Genomic DNA, 27177 nt, shown 5'->3' on the forward strand with positions numbered 1-27177 from the left:
TGTAGGTACAATGGGAAAGTGAACAACAGGATCAAATACATTGTTTTTTAAAGATATAAATACTTTTTACCCAGTTTTATAAAACTATAAACTTTTAAGTCTAACTATTTTCTGAGAAAAATTTCAAGAATAAATAAGATTAATGTCGATAAAAAGTTAAATAAAACATGTTACATAAATAATATCAATTAAAAAAGGGAAAAAAAATTATTATATCACCTGTTGAAATGCAAAAATATCCCTTAAATTTGGAGTTTTGAGCTTAAGAAGCAATTGGAAAGTCTGTAATCTTATATCATTATTCGAGGAATTATCTAAAATTTCAAGTAAAGTTTCAGTTATCTCAAACTTCATCTCTTCAACTTCCCTTGAATTCATCCCAATTTTTTTTGACAAGACATTCAAGGTAGTCAATCCCTAGAATAGTAAAGTAATGAGACATAAAACAATTTATTTAAAACATAGTCATGTATTGTATTATTCAAACTATTCCATATCAAAGCTGTTACAATGATTGTAATACAAAAGTTTGATAAAAGGTTTCTTAAATATTTTAAAAAGTGCTACTTAACAATAACTTAACGATACATAACAACTTAACAATAACTTAAAAGGTGCTTTTCGAAAAACAACATATAGTTAAGTTGTGAATAACAAAACTATACAAGTTCTACCATTAATTATGAAAATAATATTATAGCAATACAATAAAATATACAATAGACATTTTGAGATTACTCTAAATAATTTTAGCAAAACATAAAAAAAAAAAAAAAAAAAAATACAAATTAGTTTTCAGAATGAATAACAATTTGAGAATGAGGTATAACAGGAATTTCTTCCAAATTGAGAATCATTAAAAAGCTTCAATAAAAAAAAAGTCGCTGCTTAGTTAAATAAAAGTTAGTCGCTGCTGTCTTAATTTTCATTAAGACAGCAGCGACTAACAGCTCGTCAAATTTAAAAAAGCAGACCTTGTTTTAGCTTTAACTAACTTTGAAATACATGAAAATGAATATACTTACTTTGAGAATTATTGATTCAGATGCACTTAAAGATGAATTAATGATTCGAAGATACAGTTTACACAAACAGGGTTCTAATTTAAAATCATGTAAAAAATAGTGTTTTCTGATAGATATGACATCAAGACATATATCAAGGAGTTCATCCTTATACTTAGATTTCATTGGGAATTTTAGGTACTGATTCATTCCTAGGTATGAATAAATGAAAGAGAATTACATTTTAAATTTAGATTAAGAATTTAAACAATTTCAGAATTTATATTACAGGACAATGGTAACCAAAATAAGGATCAACAAACCTAGGTACAGTGATTTCCAGAAGATAATGCAGTACTCAGTAGAAACATCAATTAAAATTTAAAATATCATCAGAAATGCCAAATGGTATTATATTTTTATCAACATCTAATTTATGTATACAATAATTAGATAAAATAACAATAAAATAACCGAGCAAATTTTATGCCAATAACTATTTTTGTTTTCGTAAAAAAAAAAATGCAATAAAGAGATACAGAAATACATTAAAGAAAGATGTCTGTTACATAGGGGCTAATCAAATAAGCACGTTTTCATACAAGCACTAACTATTTTCAGAAAAAATAAGCAAATCACAAAAGCCTCCCATTGCTACTGAAGAAAAATCAAGACCTCCCCCCTGTCTTTTGCTTTAATTTTTATTGTGGCAATCTAACTTTAGGATTAAATTAAAATAAAAAACGAAACTTCGCTTAAATAAAATGTACACTTTATTTCATTTTATAAAATTTTGACTATTTTTCAGGAAACATTTGTGTTTTTTTCTTTTTTGTGGTAAAAGCTCATGACTTCTTAGTTTTGACTACTCAACTCCTCGTGTGAACTTTTTCCAAAATAAGTTTCCATTTCAATTTTTTATTATTTTTGCATTAAAAAGAAGTTTTGAGAGAAAAAGGGCTTGAAATGTATTATACATATAAGCATTGTTCTTTCTCCTCAGAATAAATAAGCAAATCACAAATTCCCCTAACCTTTAACAATTGAATGGCCTCCACAAAGGCACATTTTTTAATAACCAGCACATTAAAGGTACAACCCCAAAATTAGTTTTTATTTCAAATTTTTTTTTCATTTCTAAGAAGTTTTTAAAGAAAGAGGGCTTGAAATGTATTATATAAGCATTGTTCCTTCTCCTCAGAAAAAATAAGTAAATCACAAATCCCCTTACCTTTTAGCTATTGAACAGCCCCACTAAGACACATTTTTTAATAACCAGCATATTAAAGGGACAAAGCCTTTTATCTATAAATTATGCTTTCAGAGCATTCGAACTTTCAATTATTAACACAAGGTAAACATGACTAAATTAAGGTCTGATTACTTAGGAGCTACTATTTACTTCCAAAAGCAAAAACTATCATGCCTAGATGATTTTACACTAAGACAGGATGCTCTTTATTGTTTCTTTCGACTTTGATCAACACTTACTCTTGATTTGGTTCTATTGTTTTAATTCAGTATTAATTTGAATATAAATATTTGTATTAATTTTTCATACAGCTAATTTGAACTATTTTTAAACTATTTGAGTAGGTTGATTCAAAAGCTTTTATATCTTAAGATTCAATTTTTTCCCCAATTACTAATTTAAATCCTGAAAAATAACGGAAAATTAATTTTTTGGATGTATTTACGGATACAAAAATGTTTTAGGAAATATATATTTTTAAGCTATAAGTTCTGCAGATAAAGCAAAATATGCAAAAAATAAAATTAACATTTCAGGTTTCAAACTTTCCTATCATTCTCCAAACTACACAACTGGAATGGTATTTCCCAGATAGCCACAACCCTCACTATTTTTATAATATCGAAATATGAATCTGTTGAAGAAAAGATACTCTTTTCCAGAGAAAGTATGTGTGTCTTATTTTCTTAACTAACACATTTTAAGCATAATTAATCAATATGCCTAAGGTGTACCCTATTAACCTTCAAAGATTGAGTTGTATTAGGTAATAATTGGATCATCAGGACAAAAGTTAGCAAGGATTTTATTCTATTTTACTGATAAAATTATAAATAAAAGCTTACTTTCAAATATTTCGTTAATGATATAGATTTCACACCATTTAACAGCACATAGATCTTTAGCAGTTTCATCGAATTTCTTTAAAAGTAATCTACGCAGCAGCACAATGTAGTTATGAGGTTTTTCAGCCTTTTGAATCATTTCAAATATTTTATTTATGATGTCGGGCAAGTGTAACTGCAAAAAAAAAAAAGAGTAAAAATGTAGAATAAATAAGAAACTAAGAAGTGTTATATATATGTGTGTGTGTGTATATATATATATATATATATATATATATATATATATATATATATATATATACACCGAAAAGACATTACATTATGACCACTCTGCTAATAACATGTAGGACCACCTTTAGCCCTCAAAACTGCTAGCACCCGCCGTGGCATTGATTCCACAAGGTGCTGATAAACTCGATTTTTATGATGATTTCGTGCTTAAAAATTTCGATAATTTTTGCAGAAAAGAAAAACAAAAAAATTTATACTTTCTAAAGGGAAATTCTTTCTGCCAGAACCCTGTAACGTTCTGTGACAATGTCGCTGCTATTCTGTCACAGGGTGTGCAGTACTAATCACATTGCCACAATATTGCACTGAGTCACAGAATAGTGAAGCTTAAACCTCTATGACCTCCCGGCTCACAATAGACTATTGAAAAAATACTTTACTTAAAATATGGACGCCTTATAATTACTTTTTAAAATAATTGCCTTGCTGATACAAATATTTGTCATATTGCTATACCGATACAATCAATTGTCATAGCTCTCAGCAAGCTTTTTAGTTTTTTCTTCAAAAAACATCGCCACTTCAGGATTTGCATTTGTCTAAATATATATACATACACACCGAAGAGCCATTACATTATGACCACCCTGCTAATAACCTGTAGGACCACCTTCAGCCCTCAAAACTGCCAGTACCCACCGTGGCATTGATTCCACAAGGTACTGATAGGTAGTCTGAGGTATCTGGTACCAAGCGCTCACCAACTGGTCCTGCAATTCCCTCACATTGCGAGGGGGTGGCATGGCAGCACAAATTTGGTTTTAAAAGCAGGACCACAAATGCTCTATTGGATTAAGGTCAGGTGAAGTTGGGGGACATGAAAGTCACTGGAATGTTCCTGGATGATTCGACCCTTATGACATGGTGCATTATCCTGTTGGTAAACACCATCCCCCACAGGAAAAACTGTTGCCATGAATGGGTGAACCTGGTCTGCAACTATGTTCAAGTAGCTTACAGATGCCAGGGATTGTTCTATGAGGATTATGGATCTTAATGTGCCCCATTAAAACATTGTTCCTGGGCGAGAAGCCATGAAAACCTGGGCGAGCCCATTGTTATAGATGGAGGGTGGTCATAATGTAATGGCTCTTCGGTGTATATATATATAGTGCTTATAAACATATACTACAGATAAAGAGAATAGAGGGTTATTTCACATTATTAGAAATATAATAAGTCTTAAAATTTGTCTAACTATTAAAAAAATATTAAATCAATTAATTTTTTTAGATTACTGTAGCTAAAGAGATACAGAATATGGATTGCACAGCAAAATAAATATAGATATTTTAAAATTTATTGAAAAAGCTTAGTTAGTACATAGATTTTAAAATTCCACACTTGACACACACACAAAAAAAAATTTCAATAACTGACAACACAAAAAGGACAAAAACAATTATTTTTACAGATAAAAATATATTATTGTACCATGTTAATTAAATTTATCTGAGAAAATGTTTAAGAACTCCAGAATAAACAACAAGTCTTCAAAATAATTTTTGTTATGTAGATGAAATCATGATATGTAATATGTATATTAAAATTACGTGTATACAATAAAATACGACTTAAATTTTTTTTTTTAAAGTTATATGCTTGTGCGGTGTAAAAAAATGCACAAATCTTTAATAATGTGCCATATCTAATTTAGGAACACTCCAGAATGACTCTAAAATAATATGCAATTTGACTTATGACTGCTCTTTATATACAAAGACATACTTTTAAAAGATGAAATCAATCAGTTTTTTCTTTTAAAAAAAAGTACTTCTTACAAAATTGGAATACTGCAAAATATATTAATATATTTATCATTCAATCTATCTAGATTGCAATAAATGGCAGCTATTTGCAATATGCTTTGTAGAGGTAAAGTTTAGTATCACTCAAGTTTAACACACATTTTCATCCTGTGATAAAGTAAATATAGAATTCATCAAAAAATTAAAACTGCAATATGAACATGAATACTTAATAGAGGGAAACTGCATCTTACTAAAGATAAATTACATTTCACAGCAACTAAAAACAGAGTTTAATTTTTTTAGGCAATAACAGAATCATTCTAAATTCAGTAATAATTCTAATGCAGTAATAATTTCTAAAAATTATTTTGCTTAAAATTAAAAAAGAGAAAAATATTGTTATTGATAGTAATGTTGAAGTTTTAGATTTTATTAATAATAATGATATTTCCAGCATTAACACTTTTGATTTTGAAAATTTGTATACAAGTATACCACATGGGAAAATTATTGAGATTTGTGAAGGTATTTATGACAGGTATTTATTTGATGAAAAAATTGATAAGTTTAACTGGTTAGATTTATGCAAGTTTAATCTTTTTGAGAATGTTCTTTTTAATGGTTTAGATTTTTATAAACAAACTATTGGAATTCCACAAGGTAATTCCTTTTCTGGGGCTTTTGACAACATTTTTTTGCATTTTTTTGAGGCTAAATTTCTTGAACATAAAGAACTTGATGCTTTCCGATACATTGATGATTTGATTTTGTTCAATTGTGATGATTATAATTTTATTTATAGTATTTATCCTGGTGATTTGGTCCTGAAAAAAACTAATGAAAATTGTTTTAATATTGAATATTTAGATTTTAAAATTGATATTGTTAACAGTTTTATTAAAATTGGTGTGTTTGATAAAAGAAAAGCTTTTAATTTTAATGTTATTTTTTTCTGCAACTTTAAAACTAATTTGTGTAGTAAAATATTCAAAAATCTTGTTTTTTCACAATTAGTTAGGATCAAAACAATTTGCAATAATGTTGAAAGTTTTCGGGAAGCTGTGAATAATTTTTTAAATAATTTGAGTAAAAATGAATTTCCTTTTAATTTTTGTAATGTTAATTTTTTAATTAAAAAAATGATTGATGGTTTCTAAGTTTTTATATAATTTTTTCTTTTAACAGGACGCAATTCTTGTCTTAACTGAGCAGCCCCAGTTAAGCATTCTATTAATTTGTCTACGTATTTCTTTCTCCTGACCTTTTCCATTTCATTTTAAATTTCTACTGCGCACTATAATAGGGGGCGTTGGTTTTTCAGTTTTTAGTGTTTTCTTTTCCTCTACTTGCTTTTGAAGTTTGATGCTTGACCTGTGACTTAGTGAGTATTTATTTTTCTGATGATTTTGATTGATTTTCTTTTCTTAATTTGTAAATTATTTTGAATGCATCTTGCTTTTCCTGGACCTCTATACAAAACCATCGGGGTACTGAGGGTGATATTTTAAGCATTTGCTTCTCCCTCAATTAGAAATGGTTTTGTTTTTAATGGCTACCGAGGCCGGTACCCCCTGAAGACGTCGGCTTCGGTGGTCATGTTTTTATTTTTATTTCATCCGTTTCTTGTATCTTAAAATTTGTCTAACTATTAAAAAAATATTAAATCAATTAATTTTTTTAGATTACTGTAGCTAAAGAGATACAGAATATGGATTGCACAGCAAAATAAATATAGATATTTTAAAATTTATTGAAAAAGCTTAGTTAGTACATAGATTTTAAAATTCCACACTTGACACACACACAAAAAAAATTTCAATAACTGACAGCACAAAAAGGACAAAAACAATTATTTTTACAGATAAAAAAATATTATTGTACCATGTTAATTAAATTTATCTGTGAAAATGTTTAAGAACTCCAGAATAAACAACAAGTCTTCAAAATAATTTTTGTTATGTAGATGAAATCATGATATGCAATATGTATATTAAAATTATGTGTATACAATAAAATACGACTTAAATTTTTTTTTAAAAGTTATATGCTTGTGCGGTGTAAAAAAATGCACAAATCTTTAATAATGTGCCATATCTAATTTAGGAACACTCCAGAATGACTCTAAAATAATATGTAATTCAGGGCTTCAAGTGGCAAAACATGGTTTTGGAGCATCTTTGGAGCAACAAAAAAGCAATTTTGGAGCAGCAAAACAAAGATTTGGAGCATATTTAATAAATAGAATTAAAAGAAGAATTTAATAACAAGAATTTTTAATTTTGTCCATTAATAACATATCTTATTTTTTTACACTTTTTTGAAGGTCCCTGCATTAACAAATTAAGTTTCTTTTTGGTACCTTCCAATGCTGCTAAATATTCTGCTATCCTCGACTTAGCCTCAGATAAGAGGATCCGTCCGCTTTCTATAATCGACATGTCTTTATTATTTTACCCATCCTTAATATTTTTTCAGCTGCGGCTAAGAGATCTTGAGAAGCCTTCAATTTTTTTTGCAAATCAATTTCAGCAGCTTTCAATCTGCTTTCCTCAGTTTCAGTGTTTTTTGCTTTCTTTTTTCTCAACCTCTAGTCGAGCAGAATAATTTTTAAATGCTGCACGAGCCACTTTAATCATATCTTTGTAAACTTAAAAGTTATTTAAACCCCTATTTTGTTGATATGTGACACAACTTCTCTCAAACCATTAACACTATGCAAATTTAAACTTGCCTTATTGTCAAGTAGCTTTTTGTTCACACTTAAACCTCTTTCAACATCGGCATTCCCATGTGGTACGCACAATAGAGCTTTGTTATAAGAGGATATTTGATATTTCCCAAATTATCTTTCTTTACAAAATAGTTTTTCCAAAACACATCAATTTGTGCATATTCATTTGAGTCAGAAGAATAACCTTCTGGTTCCCCATGTAACCTTGCCCCCTTCATCTAGTAACAAAGATGCCTCTCCAGGTTTTATAATGGATGGGGTTACTGTTGCCAGATATCTTATTGACTTAATAGAAGTTTCTTCCATTCTCATTACAGGATGCAACACTTTAAGAGGGCTCAGTAACCAATTTTTTAGAGGCAATGCTTTTAATAAATGTTTTGTGCATGCCAAGTAAAAAGATCTGACACCTAAATACATAATTTTTTTTCTGAAGAAGATAAGGATGTCATCACCTTTGTGGTATCCAGTCCAACATCTATTAAATTTGAATTTTGCCAAATTTCTGCGTTTTCTACATCCAATGATTTTAAGTCCTTTCCTGACAAACATGAAAACCAAAACTCTTTAAAAAAACGCCCTAACAATGCTTTAACTAGGAACACCATTTCATCATACAGCAAGTGAATCAATGGTGTTTCAGTGTGGAAAAGACCTAAAAATTTATTTAATATTGCCGAAATATTAAAAAAAAATTTTATAAATTCAACATTGAGTGGCTCATACTATTTTTTAAATTAATAATTACTTTATTTAATTCTGTAAAAGGTAATTCAAAACTCTAATTAAACTATTATTTAAGGTTATCGAGTGTAATTTTATTAAAATTTAAATAAATGTTATTTGTAATAGTATATTCAACACAACATTAACAAGATTAATATTGATCATACCAAATTTATAAAAATATGTAAAGAATTAAGCAAATTAAGAAAACTTTAATAAATTTATATTACAAATGTAAATTAGTGAATGGCCCCTAATAAATTTTTATTAAAATTGGTTACTTATAAAGTACTGCATTAATGAAATGATTAAAAAAAATTAAATAATTTTTAAATGCAAATATAATGAGTATTGAAGCTAAAAATTTTTTTCAGAAGTAAATTATTATATTGTCCCTACACTCATAATATTTAGCAAATCTGTGATAATTAAAATTTTTTATATCAGTTGCTTTAAATCAAATCATTAAGAGATGAATTAAAGTATTTTTGAATGACAAATCTGAAAAACATAAGATTTTTTGCTGCATTTAAAATATTGAAAACCCCTCTCTTCATACTTATTTAAAATCTTGCCTCTAAATATTATTAAGTTATTTCCTAAAACAAAATAAGAGCACTGAAAATTTTGAAGGTAATAATACAAAAATAAAATGCAATAAGTAAAAAAAAAAATTTTTTTTTAAAAAAGTAAAATAATTGTTTAAAAACAATCTGCAATTAGTGGATGGCCCCGTGGCAGAAACACGGCGACACAGCGACATTGTCGCAGAGAGCGACTGAGTTCTTGCAGAAAGATTTTTTTTTATTTGGGAAATAAAAATTTTTGGTTTGCCACAAACAAAAGTTCTCAAAAAAGATTCTGCAGAAACAGAAGCTGTTGTACCAAAAAAAAACCTTTTCTACAGAAACAAAAAATTTCTGCAGAAGCAATAATGGTTGTGCAAAATTTTTTTCTTACGGAATTGTTTTAAATATTTTTTTTTCTAGCGTACCGCGGAAACAGAAAGCGCTCGTAATTCTCCGTTAATCTCCAACACAAACAGTTACTGGATAAAAAGGGGAGAATTTTTTCCCCCTTTATTAAGCTATTTTTGGAAATTTGCCAACTTCGGCCTCTATTGGTTATAGTCAATTCTATGTTATTATTTTGATTACTCAACTTCAATATTAATTTTTTCACCTGATTTGTTTCTGTACTTGATATAACTACTATAATGAAACATTAAATCATACTGTTTTAAGCTGCTTTAATAATTTAATTTTGATACTGTTTTAAACTGATACTCAAATTCAGTTATCTTGTTTTATAAATTTAATCTTTTTGTCCATTCTTAGCTATTTCTATAAGTTCTATCTTATTACAGGTTCTGGATAATCTTTATTTATGCTCTAGTAAGCATTTTTGTCTGCAGATCTATACATTTATAATTTTTCGTTATTATCGAAGATTATGCAAATTTATATTTAAACAATTTAAACTTATTAAGAAATGTAAACTTATATTATGAAATTAAGAAAAAAAAATCTACACAGTTTTATTCTATGCATTTAGACTTATTTTATAAACACGAATTTCATCTATTATTATAAATTCATTACACATACATTTATAACGATAAAAATATCTTGCAGAAAGATATTGGTTCTAGTTAGGTTTGTCGCAGAAAGTCAGAAAAAATTCTGCCACAGGGGTGGATGGTCCCTCAGATAAAAAATTTAAGTTATGAAACTCAATTAGTTCTTATCCTTATTTAATCTTATCTTTATCTAATTACATGAATAAAACGGAGATAGAAAGTTTGAGGTTATGAAGCTTTGTGATTCTTGACTGTTCTGAGGATCAACATGAAATTATGTACTTAGTGGATGGTCCCTTAGTTAATTCAAGGATCATGGTACTAATCTATAAATTGAATAGCGCAAGAAGGCCATTAGCTTTCCATTGACGAAGACGATGGTACATCAATAACGATGAAATCAACAAGAGAAAAAATTTTCTTTTGCTATTAAAATTTGGCAATGTTTAGTTGGTCCCCAAAACATTTTTGGCGCAGATTCGGCGCAAATTTAACATAAAATGTCGTCTCTGCGCAGTAATGCGCAAATATACCGATTTGGCGCAAAATGCGCAGCACTTGAAGCCCTGTGTAATTTGACTTATGACTGCTCTTTATATACAAAGACATACAAAAGATGAAATCAATCAGTTTTTTCTTTTAAAAAAAAGTACTTCTTACAAAATTGGAATACTGCAAAATATTTTAATATATTTATCATTCAATCAATCTAGATTGCAATAAATGGCAGCTATTTGCAATATGCTTTGTAGAGGTAAAGTTTAGTATCACTCAAGTTTAACACACATTTTCATCCTGTGATAAAGTAAATATAGAATTCATCAAAAAATTAAAACTGCAATATGAACATGAATACTTAATAGAGGGAAACTGCATCTTACTAAAGATAAATTACATTTCACAGTAACTAAAAACAGTGTTTAATTTTTTTAGGCAATAACAGAATCATTATTTAAAAAATTCATAATAATAATCAATTAGGAAAAGTAATATCATACCATAAAAATTTCTTTATTGTCTGATCTTACTCTATTTTCTATTTTAAAAGAAACAATTTTGATAATTTCCAAAAAATCCAGAAATAAGTTGAACATGTGGTTATTAGCTAAAGGAAAAAAGAAGAAATTTATAATTTCTTTTAAATAAATCACAAATTAACATGATCAATTACAAAAGTAACTCACAATGATTTTACTATATACATTGTTAGAAAAGAAATGTACTTAGGCATATAAAGAAGCATTTCAAAAATTGCTAGTTCTTTTAATTGATAGGTAGAATATCAGTGGTTAAATTAGCACACTCTTCAAATACAATTCAATCATTATTTAAAAAAATAAATATAAAAATAGTATTAATAAATTTTTTAAAATATTAATATAAAAATATTTTAAACATAAAAATAAATTTGTCTATAAATGAGACCCAATTAAAAAATAGTTAACATAAATTTAACACATGGGAAATGCACATTTAAACAATATAAAATAAATTGAACTATGTTTTAGGTTTAAAATTACTTTTAAAACATAGTAGATGGTTTAGTTCATATGTATCCAAGGATTTTTAATAACATTTTCTCCAATGTCTTAAATATTTTTGATATTTATAGCAAATTTTTTTATCCACTGTGAAAAAAAAATTCCAAAAAAAATTCACAGTTTTATGAAATATTTCCGAGTTGTTGAAAAATCAGTTTTCCAAAATGCTTTTAAGCGATATTAACAACTGAATATATGTCATAAATATTAAAAATACCAATATATTAAAATTTATTTCATGATTTAACAACAGATAAAAGAATGGTCAAGAAAATAAAAAAATACATAAACACAATCTAAATTATACAAAATTTAAAAAAGTCCCAAGGCAAATTTCAGTAATAATATTTATAGAATGTCATGTCTAAATTTTATAGTTACATTACACAATATTATAACTAAAAGTTAAAAAAAAAAAATACATATCTAATTTTTGTGGGATCATAAAATAAATTTGCCATCAATATCAAGGGCCACTGAACTTTTTTGATTATCAACCCAAAAAATTTATTATTCTCGTATCAACCTATAAAAATGATAATAAAAACCTGTTTCTTAAAGGTTTTTTTTTATTTAGATAAAATCAAATTTTTACATAAATTAATGAGAATGATATACTGGATGGTGCTTGGATAGATTAGCAATATCTGGTTAAAAATTTGCTTGTTTCAGTCTTAAACAGCCTTGGAACACCACATTCGATTTATTTTTCTGCTTTGTAAAAATAAAATTTAATGACTAAAGCCAGATTTAACCACACAAGACCTATAAAAAATGATTAAAAAAAACCCCCACCTGTTTCTTAAAGGATGTTTCTTTATTTAGACAAAATCAAACTTTTACATAAATTAATGACAAGGATGTACTGGATGGCGCTTGGATAGATTAGCAATGTTTGGCATAATCTACTAAATATTTTACAAGTAAGGAATTTCAGAGATTTTTATAGTCATCAAAATAGAAAAAATGCAATGTTTTCCAGTTATCATAAATACACTTGATAATAAACACACTTGAAATGTTACATATTATTTTTACTCATAATTTGAAATATTAATGGACATTTAATTCTAAGATAGTTAATAGATTTTTTAAATTAATTTAAAAAGAGAGTTCTGAATAAAAATAAACTGAACATTTTAGAACAATAAAAGTTTTGAACTGATTTCTATTAATGAGGCTTGCTTCATTATGTATCAGTAAGACTCATTAAAATATTCAAGCAAGTAATAATCTCTACAAAAATTCTATTTCAATAGGGAATTTTTTTAGGATACTTGCTCAATTTTAGGAAATTTTCTGAAATGCAAATAATTCATCTAGTGAAAAATCTAGTGAATCATCCAGTCAATCATCTAGTGAAAAATCATCTAGTGAAAAATCATTCACTGAATGAAAATTTTTGTTAAAAAACATAAATTGTTACGTGGTTGCCCCCAGACAAGTACAGGAATTGGAAGAAAAAAAAGCAATGCTATACAAATTTTTATTGAAATGGTTTTGAATACCAGAAAAGTAGTTGGATCAAATACTAAATTTACCTCCTATGTCTTCCACATGTTCTAAAAGATAATTCAAGAGAACTTCAATAACTGCAGTTGATAGATTGGATGGTTCATGGAGAAGTTCAATAAGAAAATACTGAAAAAAAAAGTTAAAAATGTGTATTAAATAAAAACCAGTAAGCTTGCCATCCTTTAATGTAAAGTAAAAAGATTGCATTGAAACTCCATTGCGGAAAGATTGCGGTTAAAATTCGCAACGAAATTCCTAAGTTTCTAAATCTGGTTTATTTTTACATGTACTGCTTAAAATATGAATTTTCCATTCAATTTATAAATCTGTTTCACTTCAGTAGAAAACATAAAAAACTGAAGATAACAGTAAAAGCATTGCAATCCTCACATTTTATTTATGTAGTGATATCAATTTCTTTAAATTGATTTACAGCTCACGACATTTCAGAATATATAAAATACAAAAAATTCTTATGAATGGAAAAATTATGTTAAAATTTAAACACAATCTCAATAACGAAACTCTTCATAATATGAAGTTTGTTCACACATCGTCATACATTTCAGAATATATAAAATACAAAATTCTTATGACTGGTAAAATTATGTTAAAATTTAAATACAATCTCAATAATGAAACTGTCCAGAATATGAAGTTTGTTCAGACATTATCTCACAAACAAAACATAAGCTGAGGGATACATCATATTCAAAATTTTATTACAGTTTTAGAATCTTATTATTGTTTATACTGTTAACCAATCATAAGAAATGTGGTAAAGCGAGCTCTTAAGTATGATAAATTTTGCAATTATTGATGTAAATTGATTTATAAGTCAAAAAGTACCTTGATATGATTGATTTAGTACAAAATTAATACTTTTTAAGTAAAAAAAAAAAAAAAATACAATGCTTAAAGCTTTAAATCTGTAAAAAGAAAAAAATCATTCCGAAGTTTAATGAAAATAAATTTTATTTAAATATTTCAGTTAAAGAGCTTTTTCATTATCATTTCCTGCTTTGAGGTTTATTTGTAAGATTTTTCTTAAAATAATATATTTCAGTTATGAAAAAAGTGAATTTACTTTTAAATTGTATTCAATGATATTCTTAGCATATTTCAAAAATGAATTCATTAAATTCAGAAACCATTTACATGTTTATTCTGAGAATAAACATTCTTAATTATCATTACAAGTGGGTAGTTGCAAAAGATTACACTTAAAATAATGTTTCTTTTGTAAGAGAATAATGTAAATCTATTGTAACAAACTACATGTTTATTGCCTAAAAAAGCAAGTAACATTAGTGTTAATATTGTTAGGTTTGTGACCTTCAACAATTCTCACTTTTTTCCGAAAACATTTAAGCCAAATTTGTAAAAATTAAAGAGACACTTCAAAACAGCTATAATATGGGACGAATTTTCTGAAGCTATAAGATCTGAGTGATTTTAGAGATTCAACTTCACACTAATTGGAAGAAAAATTATTTACAACAAATTTAATGAAAGATATTTTTAAAGTAAGGATTTTGATAACTTTTGTAATACATTAATTTTTTATTAAATATTCTTCTGTAGCTCTACAGCCTGTTGCAAGTCCAGGCTGTCTCAAAAAATTTTCTTCCATCGGGAATCATCATCAGCTAAATTTCTACAGTGGTTGATCCCAATTTCATCCAACGTTTTCTCAACCGTATCACGTCATCAGGTGTTTGGTCAAATTATTTCCCTTTTTCCATCACATTTTAAAAATGGCACATTTTTGTTGATTTTTCGTTCAGATTTTGACATACTATGATAAATATACCATATTTTTCGGCAAAAGCGCCGCACCTCGATAAAAATGAAATTTAAAAAAAAAAAGTTATAGTAAGCGCCGCTCCAGCACAAGCGCCGAAATGGTGCTAAGCCGCGCATATCAGCATCCGTTTAGAAGAGACCTTTAAATTACCATTTAGAGTATCTGTATAATAAAAAATAAAATTTTTTTATGCATTTCATAAAGTATAGTTTTAATTTCTAAATTATAATAAAAAAATTCTTTTTCAGTAAAAAAAAGCAACAAAAAAAGTTTTTCAGCAAAAAAAAAAAAAAAAAAGAAAACAAAACTATATAAAATAAAGTTGTTCTTACCAGTTGGCACCGCGCCAAAAAACAGAAGAACAGCAAAAAAAATATTTATATGTTCAGTAGCTGAATTAAGGCTGAACTGATTACAGAAATCCGTAAAACAATGTAATAAGAAAAATAAAATAAAAATTTATTAAAAGAAAGATTTAAAAATTTATTACCATTAAGAATTTGAGGAAAAACTAATACATAATAACGAAACAGCTAATAATAACGAAATAACTAATAATAACAAGAATAAGAAATAACTAAACAAGCCCCAAAAAAATTCTGAAGGAATGAGCGAAGGGGAAATAAGTTTCACTTTCACAATCTTTGAGGGTGGAATTTTAGTGGGTAGAATGATGCCCTCTCCTTCAATGGAAATAACCCAATGTGACTCAACTTAGAAAGAGAGAAGAAAATGTTTAAAAGAGAGGTGTACCCCACCTCCTCCACGTGTCATTTCTATTGGAGCTGTTTAGGAGGAATCAATCAGTTATATTTTAAAGGGGTTGGGGAAAAGAAAAGGGTATGGGACCCCTAATCCAGCATTCCAAAATTCGGCACTTAATCTGATCCAATTCTTTTCTTTTTTTCTTCAAAAAAAAAAAAAAAAAATCAGCTATATTCTTTTTATTTTGAATTTTATTCTGTTGAAGTAACTTACTTTATTTTATCTTTTAAAAATAAAAAAGAAGCCTGAAGAAAAAAAAATAATAAATCTGTATCAAAGGAAACATCTGTTTCTAAAGCAGTTTAAAATAAAGTGAGAAGTAAAAACACCTGCATTTCCAATGAACAAAATAAAGATATGGAAGTTGGAAAAAACTGATCAATCAATCTTGACAGCTGAGCTTGTGCTTTACTGATTTGCCCCCAAATTTCCTTCCTCTGTTTGACCATAAATTGGCCACACCCAGTTGACATTGAAACTACCACGTGGACAATAAAATGAATTCATCCCTTTTGCGGTTTTTTATTCGATTCATAATTTTTTTTTATTTCGCCGCTTTTTATTTTTTCTTGTTAATTGTTGCTTGCTTGTTTTTTTTTTAATCTTTATTAGTTTTTAGCTTGTTTTTTGCTGTTATTCATTGTTAGTTTCTTAGCATTAATTGTTAAAAAAAATTTTTTTTGTAGTTCCCTGTTAGCTTTTTTTTTTCTTGCGAGGTAAGCGTGTTTTGTTAAAACAAAATGTTATATAAAAGAAAAAACGAGAACTATGATCTCGCCCCAAAGAAGAAACGATTATTTCTTCTTCATAGGATTCTGATTATTTCTTCTTGATTATATTATATAGATTATTATTTGATTAGTAAAATTTCTCTTAAGATGGGCCAGCTTTAAATTCACCCCATCATAATCTACGATCGAAACTTGACTAAATTTATTGGTTTTTCTGAAATTAACAGTGGAATTGAATTATAGTAATATTTGGGGGCCATATTGGAATTTCTGAAAGAGATCCGAAGTTCGGCATTTCGTCAGTCCCTTGAGTGTCGGATTTAGGGTCCTATTCTTCCTTTTCTGTTCGCTTAAATTACAATTGCCAAGGCGCTAAATAGATTTCTAGCTCGCGATTTTTCCTTAAGCTGGGGGTGGATACAAGATGCATACCTTTCAAATTTTCTCCTTATGCGATGTTTTTTTAAAATTATTATTTGGTTTATTTATTTTCTTACAGTTAGCTAGGCGTTGTTCTGCAGCAGATCGCGATACGGGCGAATATTTCGTCGACTTCATTATTAATTTTTTTTAATAGTCTTCCTCTCAGAAAATTATCTCATCTTAAATAACTTTCCTTGACAAATTTTTTCGCTACAAAAAAATATTTCGTCAGAAGCGCCGCATGTAGGAAAAAAACACCTTTTTTTTCTCGATAGTGCCGCGGCTCTTCCGCCGAAAAATATGGTACATGCTTCTTTTTTTTTATCAATTTTAAAAATAGTTTTAAATGATTTAGATAATCCTTGAATGCATAAATTTAGCCCTACAATAAATTGCTGACAGATCAACTGCAATTAATAACAATAAAAATAATAAAATTGTAATTCATATTATTATTAAGAGCAAGTCTTGATTTGAATCTTAAAATAAAAACTTACTTATTTAAACATAAAATTTTTTTAAATGAAAAGAAAAGTTATGATAATACACACTAAAATGAATAAATAAAATAAACACTTTACCATAAATTCATAATTTTTCAAAATACAATTGAGAATGACCTAAAAGAAAAAAATATGAAAAGTTACTGTGAATAATTATTAATAATTTAAAAGCAAAAAAGGAAATAAACAATTTAAATTTTATAAAATACAGTATGTATTAATAGCACATACTCAATACAACCAATTAAATAAGATTAAACATAAAATATTCATATTTTTATATTTTACTACAAATACTAATAAAATATTAATGTTATATTAGAGGGTGAGAGAAAAATCTTCACTAGCAATAAACATAAACTTATATCCACATATTGGACTACAAATGACAATAAAATACACTATACTGACGACGAAAAAAATTAAAAATTTCCTCATATGCGTCTATAAATGATAAAAAGAATATTAAAAATTATTTGTTTAAGTAAGTTGGGAACTCAATTATGAATTTTAATTGGGAGATAAATAGCTAATGGACACTGGTTATTTTTTTGTGCAAAAGTATCATTAAAATCTCTAAAATATTTGTGCCAAATTATCAAGAGTTGCTCAATGCTTCATTCCTAAAATTTTCCGGAAACTGTCAGAACTTTCTGAACTGAACAAAACAACTCAGGAATAAAAAAGGGTATATTTTATTGCACTTGCGATAAAATGCATTTTTATTATGCTCTGTTTAATTTGTTGTTTGCCCTTTTTAAAAGAAGTCTAGTATGTACGAAAGATGCAAAGATATTTTTTGTTTTTAAATGTTGTCCTTATTTTTTCTTATGCTCTACATGGTCTACAACACAACTGATTCAGCATTAAATAAAATGACATACAGTTAAAGTATTGTAAATACATTTTGAAAATATTACAATGAATGAAATTTTATTATAATAGAAATTTAGTGACACTGATAAACGAAAAAAATAAGCACAATTAATTTTAAAAACTATCAGATTATAGATTTGGTGAGGCTCTTTTTTATTTTAAACATTTTTAGAGGCATGTTAACTTAATCTTTAATTTGTTCATTTTATTTATTTTATATTGATATTTTTGTAAGAACACAATTATACATTAAAATTTAAAAATGATATATTTATTTTTATTTATTTAAAAAAAAAGAAAATAAAAATTAGCATTTAAATTTAAAAAACTTAATATTTTTATTTTTGGCTCTATTTAAAATAAAACTAAATATAAGTAATAATAAAAAAAATTAAACTATTAAAAAGAATAAAAAAGGCTTGTTTTTTTATTTAAAAAAATACTATTTTGTTAAAACTATGATTTAAAACAGATAACCTAAATATAAACCACATAATTTACTACAAATAACTTACTTCAAAGCTGAGATGCAAAATAAGCTGGAGTCTTTTTGGTGAGAATTTCCCAAACTGAAATCAAAAGAGTAATGGTAAATTAACCTCCAAGCTGAATAATAACAGATAAATCTAAATAATAACGCATTAAACAAAACAAAAACTGAAGAATAACACAAGAAAAATATAAATAAACACAGGTTCTCTAAGAATATTTGTAAATTTAATTATTAAAGACTTATTTTTTTAGCTTTGAGTATCTTTAAATTGTTTTTAAAATTGATATTAAATTGTAGAATAAAAGATTGAAAAAATCATTTAAAGAAATAGAAGGAAAGAAAAAGTGATGACATACCACAGCTGCTAAATTCAGAAAACCTTCTTTCTTGCTGGGGCTTAAAAACAAATTAAAACAAATTCAAATTTTTTTTTGCATAAATTAAATATGTAAAAAAGCAGCAAAGATGTTTAAAACATTGAATATAAGAAAAGATAAAACACATTAAATTTTTTCTGAGAACATTAAACCAAAAATTGATAGAAATTATTAATTTAAAAAAATTACGCTAAATTAAACTCTTTCTGTTGGTTGTTAAAAAAAATTATCAAACGGCATCAAACAACAAAATTGTAACAAAAATGCAGAATTACAAAACAGATGATTCAAATGAATAGTTAACCTACCAATTATTTACTACAATTCCTATAATTTGTTATAATGATCACACCTTTTTTAGATATAATTTATTTGCGTTTTTCTACAGCCTTATCCATTAGACGCAGAAATTTTATTAAATATATTTTTTATACTTTAATATTAATTTAAGTTAAAATAAGTGAAAAAATATTACCATTTCAATAATTTACGATTATGAAATAATGATGTCAATAATAATGAAATCATGAAAAAATGGTATCTTTTTCTGCATTAAAGGTAAAATATTCCAAACACAGCTCACTTTTAAATCAATCATTTCTAAACTTTTGAATACGACTGAAAAAAAAACTTAAAACTAACTTTTTTGAATTTTAGAGCAAATATAATTTCTATAATCAAAAAGACTTTTTTAGTAACTATTAAATGGTTTTTTATATATTCAATCATATGTTCTCGTATGTTATTTAATTGTTATGCTGACAAATGACATTAAAAAACATGGCTGAAATTTAAAAAGAATTGAAATAGGATCAATAGTATGTTTTATTTACAAACTGCAAGCATAATTTTATGCAATATAGCAAGACATGAGACAAGGGTGGTATGGGTCTCAAAATTTGACAATTAATGACAAAAAAAAGGGTATGGTGAAGTATGACACTGTTATTAAGTGGGAGGTAGGTCAAAAATATGAAGAAAAAAAGTGCCAACATTATTTAAAACTTATACGAATTTTATAGTTTAAGAAAATCACAAACGTAACAAAGATCCATAGACCAAGTAATAAAATTACAAAAAGGCTAAGTAATTGTACACCTCAATTGCTTTCTCAGTTTGTTACAATGTTTCAGTCAGTTGTAATGAGTTAATTATTAGACTAATGAAATCTTATACTCATAGAGAACAAGAATATCTAATTCTTTGATGTAAGAGGTCTTTTTCCTGCGATGGAACTCATTTGACTAAGGGGTGAGGAATGAAAATTCTAAATATGCTTTTAATCTTCCTTATTTAATTTTCATGCTTTAAACAACATTATCTTTTGATACATTCAAAATACAAAGCAGCTATCTAATCAGAACTTATAAAGTGTGTATGTAGTAATTTAGAATATTTTTCAATTTTATTTGACAAAATTATATTAATATATTTTTGCAATCAGTAGTTTTTGAAAAATAGTAAAATAATATACGTTTGTCTGTTCCTAAAGTTTTGATAAACATCTTTGTTTTATTCATGCAATCATTCGAATCCATTTTCATCAGATTAAATTGTAATAAAATGAAACTTAAAAAATCTAAAAACTGAAAAACGTGTAATTATAAATTACTGATTCAAAGCCACAAATTACAGATTTCTTTCTTGCTTTAATGTTTAGGGAAAAATTTCATAGAAGTCTTAAAATTTATCAAGCTCTATATCTTCTAATCTAACAAAGCAACCCCTATATTTTCTGCCTTTTTTGGAAAGATAATGTACTGCTGAATAGTACTATATCATCATTTTTTAAATGCAATCGAACATAAAAAAAAAATCTAATCTAAAATCCAAGATGACATGGACCTCTTAACTCCTACAAAAAAGAGGTTTCTTAATTAAATTTAACCTCATAAAAATAAGAATCACAACTTAATGGGATTAAAATTTGAAAAAAAAATGCTATTAACATTTCCATAAAAAATTTAAGTATGAATTCTTAAAATATAAATGAATTTATACTTTATATACCTCAAAACTATTTGAATTTATTTGTAAGTCACCTAACATTTGTTATTACTCTTAATAACAATAATAAAAAAAATACAGATATTATTCTGCAAATGAATAAAAAACGGAACACTTTGTTTAATATTTCACAAAGAATAACTTAACATAAATGATGCTATATAATAAAAAAATGTAATAAAATTTTTTTCTGAATTTTTATATAAGAAAAAATTCATATGAATTCTTGAAATATTATATTAAAATATAATATATTATATTATAATATTATATATGAACTTCTATCATATATATATTTCAAAACTATTTGAATTTTTTTTAAAAATAAAAGCCACCTAACAGTCACAATTTCTTTTAATAATTAAATCTATTCTCCGATTTTATAAAATGAATTGGGAACACTTTGATTAATATTTTACGAAAAAAAAATTACCACAAACTGAGCTATACAAAAAAACAATACATAATAAAAACTTCTATGAATTCTACATAATAAAAAAATTCATATGAATTCTTAAAATATATATGAACTACTATCTTAAATATACATCAAAACTACATAAATTTATTTTTAAAATCAGAGAAACTATCTAACAGTCATAATTACTTATAATAAATAAAATTTTAAGGTTTTACAGTGCAAATGAATAAAATGAATTGAAAAATGAACACTGTTTAGTATTTAACAAAGAATAACTTAACACAAACAATGCCTTGACATTATATCAAATATGTAAAAAGGGAAGTGTAGAATAATAAAATAACGGCTAATTGTAAAACTATCGTCACACAAAAATTATCAACATACCTCTCTTTAAAAAACATACAACCAGGAAAGAAACACAATGCTTTTGAAGTAACACAGAGAAAGTCTTGAAATAATTTAGGATCAAAATCAAAATACTCATGCTTCTCATCAAATACTGAAATAAAAAACAAAAATGTAAGAACATGAACAAAAATTTCCCAAACAAAAAGAAAAAAAAATTAAAAAATTATTAAAAAAAAATTAAGATAAAGTTCGAACAGCATTAATTTGCATCTATATTTTGCAAGCTGTAAGCAAAACAAGTTTCGTTCAAATTCCAAAAACTTGTTGGATATGGAATTATTTAGTAAAATTTTATTATATTATTAATAGTTAAGCAAAATATTTTCAGTTTATAAATCTTAGCAAATTTCATGACTGAAAATAACAAAATTTTAATTTTATTTTAAAAATTTGCATATATATTTGTTTGTATTAGGAATTCTTTTTTAAAGACAGAGGGAAAAAAATTAAATTAAAATTGCTAAGGTTATAAACTAAATTTGCTCATCATTTTAAACCTAAAATTGTTTCTTATTTCATGTTTCAATTTTTATATTAAACAAAAATGGCATTCAGAAGATAAAAATTCGGTTTTAATAATAGTTAACAAATACATTTTAAGATTTAAAGTGAAATTATTAGAAATTAAAAGTGAACATTTGCTAATTACACTAATGACAAGAAAAATGAAGGAATTTGCAACAGGACAAAGTTACATAAAAGCGATAAATATTACTTAAAACACTTGAAATAAAATTTTATGAAGACAGTGATATCATAATTCCTTGAAATGAATAGTGACAAGTAATACTGCTATTTCCCGATTTTCGAAAATTTTTTCTCACTAATATAAGTTCTCTCTGCTTCTGAAGTGAGCAGCTACACTTAACAATGTTTGCGTGAGACGTGAATCCTGTGCAAGACAGACAATTTGTTTCGTTCCAAGTGATTAGAGAGTTTACAATATTTAATAATTGGTAGAAAATAATAATGACAAGTAATACTGCTATTTTCTGATATTTTAAAAATTTCTCTCCTTATTCCAAGTTTCCCAGCTTTTGGAGAGAGTGGCATGGCTACACTGATCAATGTTTACGTAAGACAAGAAACCTGCCCAAGTCAGACATTTATTTTCTTCCGATCGATTAGAGAGTTTACAATGTCTCAAAAGAGAAACCTGCCATTTTTAAAAAATTATCTTAGAAAAAAAACACTTCATGTGAAAGTTGAAACAAGTGCTGATGCTAAATAATAATAAAAAAACAAACAATATAATTTTAAAAAAAATTTAAAGATTACCATTAACAATTTCCATGTAAATATTAATAACAGACTGTGCTACTGTGAGTACTACATCGATTAAGTTGTAATAGTCTTGATAACTATTACTAAAACATTCATTATTCCAAGGGTGTTCTATAAACTGGAAAGAAGAAAAAAAGATTTAGACTTAATTTAAAAACAAATCAAAAAAAGTATTAAAAAAATAAAATCATACTAAAAGTTACATGACATAATTATTTAATATTATTATTCATCATAAAGATGTCAGGACTCATATACTCCTGACTCAGGAGTATATGAGTCATAAAAAGTACTCAAGTTCATGTTCTACTAAACACAAAATGTATTAACAGCAAGCTATTATAAATAAACAATAAATAGCTAATAATAAGTAAATAATTTATTAAAAACAAATTACATGATCCATTTTAAGGGCAAAAAAAAAAACCTTAATAATTGCCAGTAAAACTAAATACAATAATTTAATATGGAAAAAACCCTAAAACCTTAATAACTCTAGTGTACCTCACAAGGTTTTCAATCGGATGGTAAACTGCTGCCAAAAATCCTCAGCAGCCATATTATGAAGAAACTTCATTTAAGCCGAGAATTCCCAAACTTTTCCAACGCATGGCACAAAATTTAAAGTCGCATGTCGCACCAGTTACGTTAATTTGCTAACTGTATAATGTTTATTATATACAATCATGAATATTACATGTGTAAAAGTCAAAAAAACAGAAATTATAGTAGGATGGGATAAGAATATAATGATAAAACAACTTGTAGCTTAAAAATTAATAAGAAGGCATCACAGTCGATGCTTGATAAAGCGGCCCCCTGTGGTACAGATGAAAACGGACCCTATAAAAAGAGGTTGCTATATTGAAACTACATAAAATTGGTGCAAACATTTACCTATATTTTTTTTAATATATAACTAATTTCTACAAAAATATGCCACACTTTAAATCAAGGTTGGCAAGTTTCTGCCGAGGTGGTTAAAACCACTGGCAGAAACTGGTTAAAACTGGCATGGCAGAAACCCTTTTCTGCCACATTTGTGGCAGAAACTGGCAGAAATTCTGAAAATGACATAAAAGTTAAGTATTGAGATTGACATACAATGGATAATTCATAGAAAAAACATTTAAATGTTAAACAAAGTGATCAGTGAAATTGCCGTTTACATTTATGAATCAGTGAATCTAACCAATATTACCTCTTACATAGAGCAAAGATTAAAACTGATATAATAATTGGATTGTTGCCATGCAAATTATGTCTTGACAAGAAAAAAAAACTATTTGAAAGTAGCTCTATTCAGTTACATTAAGAGGCAAAGGATAATAATTACTGAATTTCAGAGTTTAATATAATAAACTAAAATTTAGTATTTATATTTATTATTACATTACTTTATTCTTTATTTAATATAAATATTTGATATACTGCACTGCACTCTTTATATTTAATATAAACAAAATAATATATATTTACAAACAATGAATTAAAAAGTTTGCTACAGTTACATTTTTCAGTTTACTTAAACAAAATGTCATTAATCAATTACCAGAACTAATATACAAGTTTTTTTAGTTTTTGCCGGTTACAACCAGTTTCTGCCACTGGCATGGCAAAAACCAGTTTCTGCTGGCAAAAAGTCAACCCTGCTTTAAATAGCATTATGAAACTGGCTAATACACAGTTTTTTTAACATCGATTAAGTACAAATATTACTTAATATAGAATATTAAAGTTTTTTTTTTAAAAACATATTTTAATATTGCACATTATCTTTAGCTTGTGCTTTTCATATATTTTGAAATTTTGTCTCACAAGAATGATGACATGAAATTAGAAATCTTTGTCCTTTTGCCTCACAATTACTTTAAGATTTGTAATGGGACACCTGCAAGTGACATAGTGTGGGTATCTAGAACCTGTTCAAACGTGGCATTTGTTTACGTTAGTAACTGTTCTTTCCATTTTATTTCAAGTAAGCCAAGCCCGCCAAGTATTCTCTTAAGGGACACATACTAAATTCTTTTACAAAAATTAAAATTTTTTCACTATATATTTACACATAGACTTAACACAAAGCCACATGGAACATAAACAAACTAATTATGCAAAGTTGCCAGGGACACAGAACACAAATATATACAAACATTAGAGAAATAAAATAATAAAGATTTTACTACCAACATTTTTTAGGTTATGAGTAAAGCTTTAATACATCATGATCATCAGTGAAGTAAAAAATATGTATATAAATCTTAATCTAAAGAAGATTTTTTTTAAACCATTATTCATAATTACTTAAACTATTAACACTCAACATACTGCAGTACTGGCAATAGCACCATCTGTCGAGGTATAAGAGAAGTATTTTTGCCATCAGCAGATATTTTATCACCAAAAAAATTTTTCTTCCACAAATACGGAGAAATTTGAGAACATATGGGTAAACAGAAGATAGCCATAAAATACAGGAGTTTTGGTTAAAAATCAGGAAACTTGACAGGTATGGAAATAGTGATTTGAAAAGTTTTAATCAAGGTTTTTGTTACTGATTGACCCAGTGTTTAAAAGTGCAGAAATGTTTACACCTGTTTTGGGATTGATTTTCGGGGAATTAAAAGAAAATGAAATAAAATTTCAGTTGCTACATTAGAATGAACGGTTCGGTTCAGAGATTCTAATGGTTGTTAAAATAACATAGTATCTATGAAACAGCAAACGGGCCTTTGTGTAGTGGTCGTTATAACGGAAAAGTCGTACTAATGGAGAGCTCATACTAATGAGAGTAGATGGAGGGAAAGTACCATACACACAAAGGTATTAGGCATTTGTTTAGTGGGCAGTGAATTAGCTGCTTTTGTTATACATATTCATACAATAATGAACTTCACGCACAAATTTTAACATATTTGAGAGTTTATGCAATATCTCTACATAACAATATATTTAATGAATTATGGGATATCAATTGAGCTAATATTTAAATTTAAACATTTTTATTAGAAGTAATCTGTACATTTGGAGTTTTAAGCACATTAAATATTTTTAAGAATTATAGATTTTGGACACATCAATACACTCTAAGAGAATAAATATTATGGGGAAAAACAGTTATGCGAAAAACCCCAATTGTAATGAAATGTTAATAACTGATAAAATGATATAGTTTGTGATACATTTAATAAGAAATAATTTCTTACCTAGAATAATTAATAAACTTTAATAAAAAAATTACAGTTTTTAATGATAAAGTAGAAAAAATATGTTTATTCACTAAAAAGATTACATACTTTTTCATTGTAGCCAGCCAAATTTCCAATAGAATCAGAGGGTTTATCCCCCTTTTTCCTTAAATCTGAACTGTAACAGAAAGCACAAGGAAAAAAATTAAACAACAAAATCATACTTTTTAAAGGACAAAAATTGAGAAAATAATTCTATTTTTCCACAATTGAAATTAAAAATGTGGGAGTAATAAAATGTTGACACAAATTTATCGCTTAAGTGATAAGCAGTGGCCCAGAAGAGAGCGCCAACCTCCAGGTTCAAATCCCAGCAATAGCTGGTTGATACGAATTAAACTCCTGGCTGACACCCACCACAATGCAGACGTAAAATTTTTCCAATGGTAGACGGATAATGGGATAGAATCTTCTTGTTGTCGGCCTAACCACAGGAGACTTGTGTGTTTTTCCTTCCCATTAACGCAAACACAAGTTAGTTTCATCAAACAGCTCTCTGCGAAGGATAGTTTAACCGAGGACTTCAATAGTCCTCTGTGTTGGGTTCGAAACTATAAGGCAACATTGTCAGTCATTGGAGTTCAACATAGACAGTCATA

The 27177-nt window shown here is 26.9% G+C and overlaps 1 protein-coding gene across 5 annotated transcripts in view; it reads right to left on the reverse strand.

Annotated features, from left to right (window-relative positions):
• Positions 1-27177, reverse strand: part of LOC107455334 (transformation/transcription domain-associated protein) — a 165499-nt gene that overhangs the window by 112735 nt on the left and 25587 nt on the right. For all 5 annotated transcript variants that reach the window (XM_087161598.1, XM_087161599.1, XM_087161597.1 and 2 more), the window contains 11 exons: positions 26627-26696; positions 23328-23451; positions 22026-22140; positions 19190-19229; positions 18856-18909; positions 17543-17581; positions 13262-13361; positions 11178-11284; positions 3102-3276; positions 1026-1216; positions 220-417 (listed from right to left, as the gene is read on the reverse strand). In XM_087161598.1, the coding sequence (XP_087017724.1) occupies positions 220-417; positions 1026-1216; positions 3102-3276; positions 11178-11284; positions 13262-13361; positions 17543-17581; positions 18856-18909; positions 19190-19229; positions 22026-22140; positions 23328-23451; positions 26627-26696 (1213 nt within the window). The remainder of the gene's footprint in view (positions 1-219; positions 418-1025; positions 1217-3101; positions 3277-11177; positions 11285-13261; positions 13362-17542; positions 17582-18855; positions 18910-19189; positions 19230-22025; positions 22141-23327; positions 23452-26626; positions 26697-27177) is intronic.

This window comes from Parasteatoda tepidariorum, chromosome 4 (assembly GCF_982258835.1).
Source record: "Parasteatoda tepidariorum strain Cologne lab strain chromosome 4, Ptep-v5.0, whole genome shotgun sequence".
In the NCBI taxonomy this organism is placed as follows: Eukaryota; Metazoa; Arthropoda; class Arachnida; order Araneae; family Theridiidae; genus Parasteatoda; species Parasteatoda tepidariorum.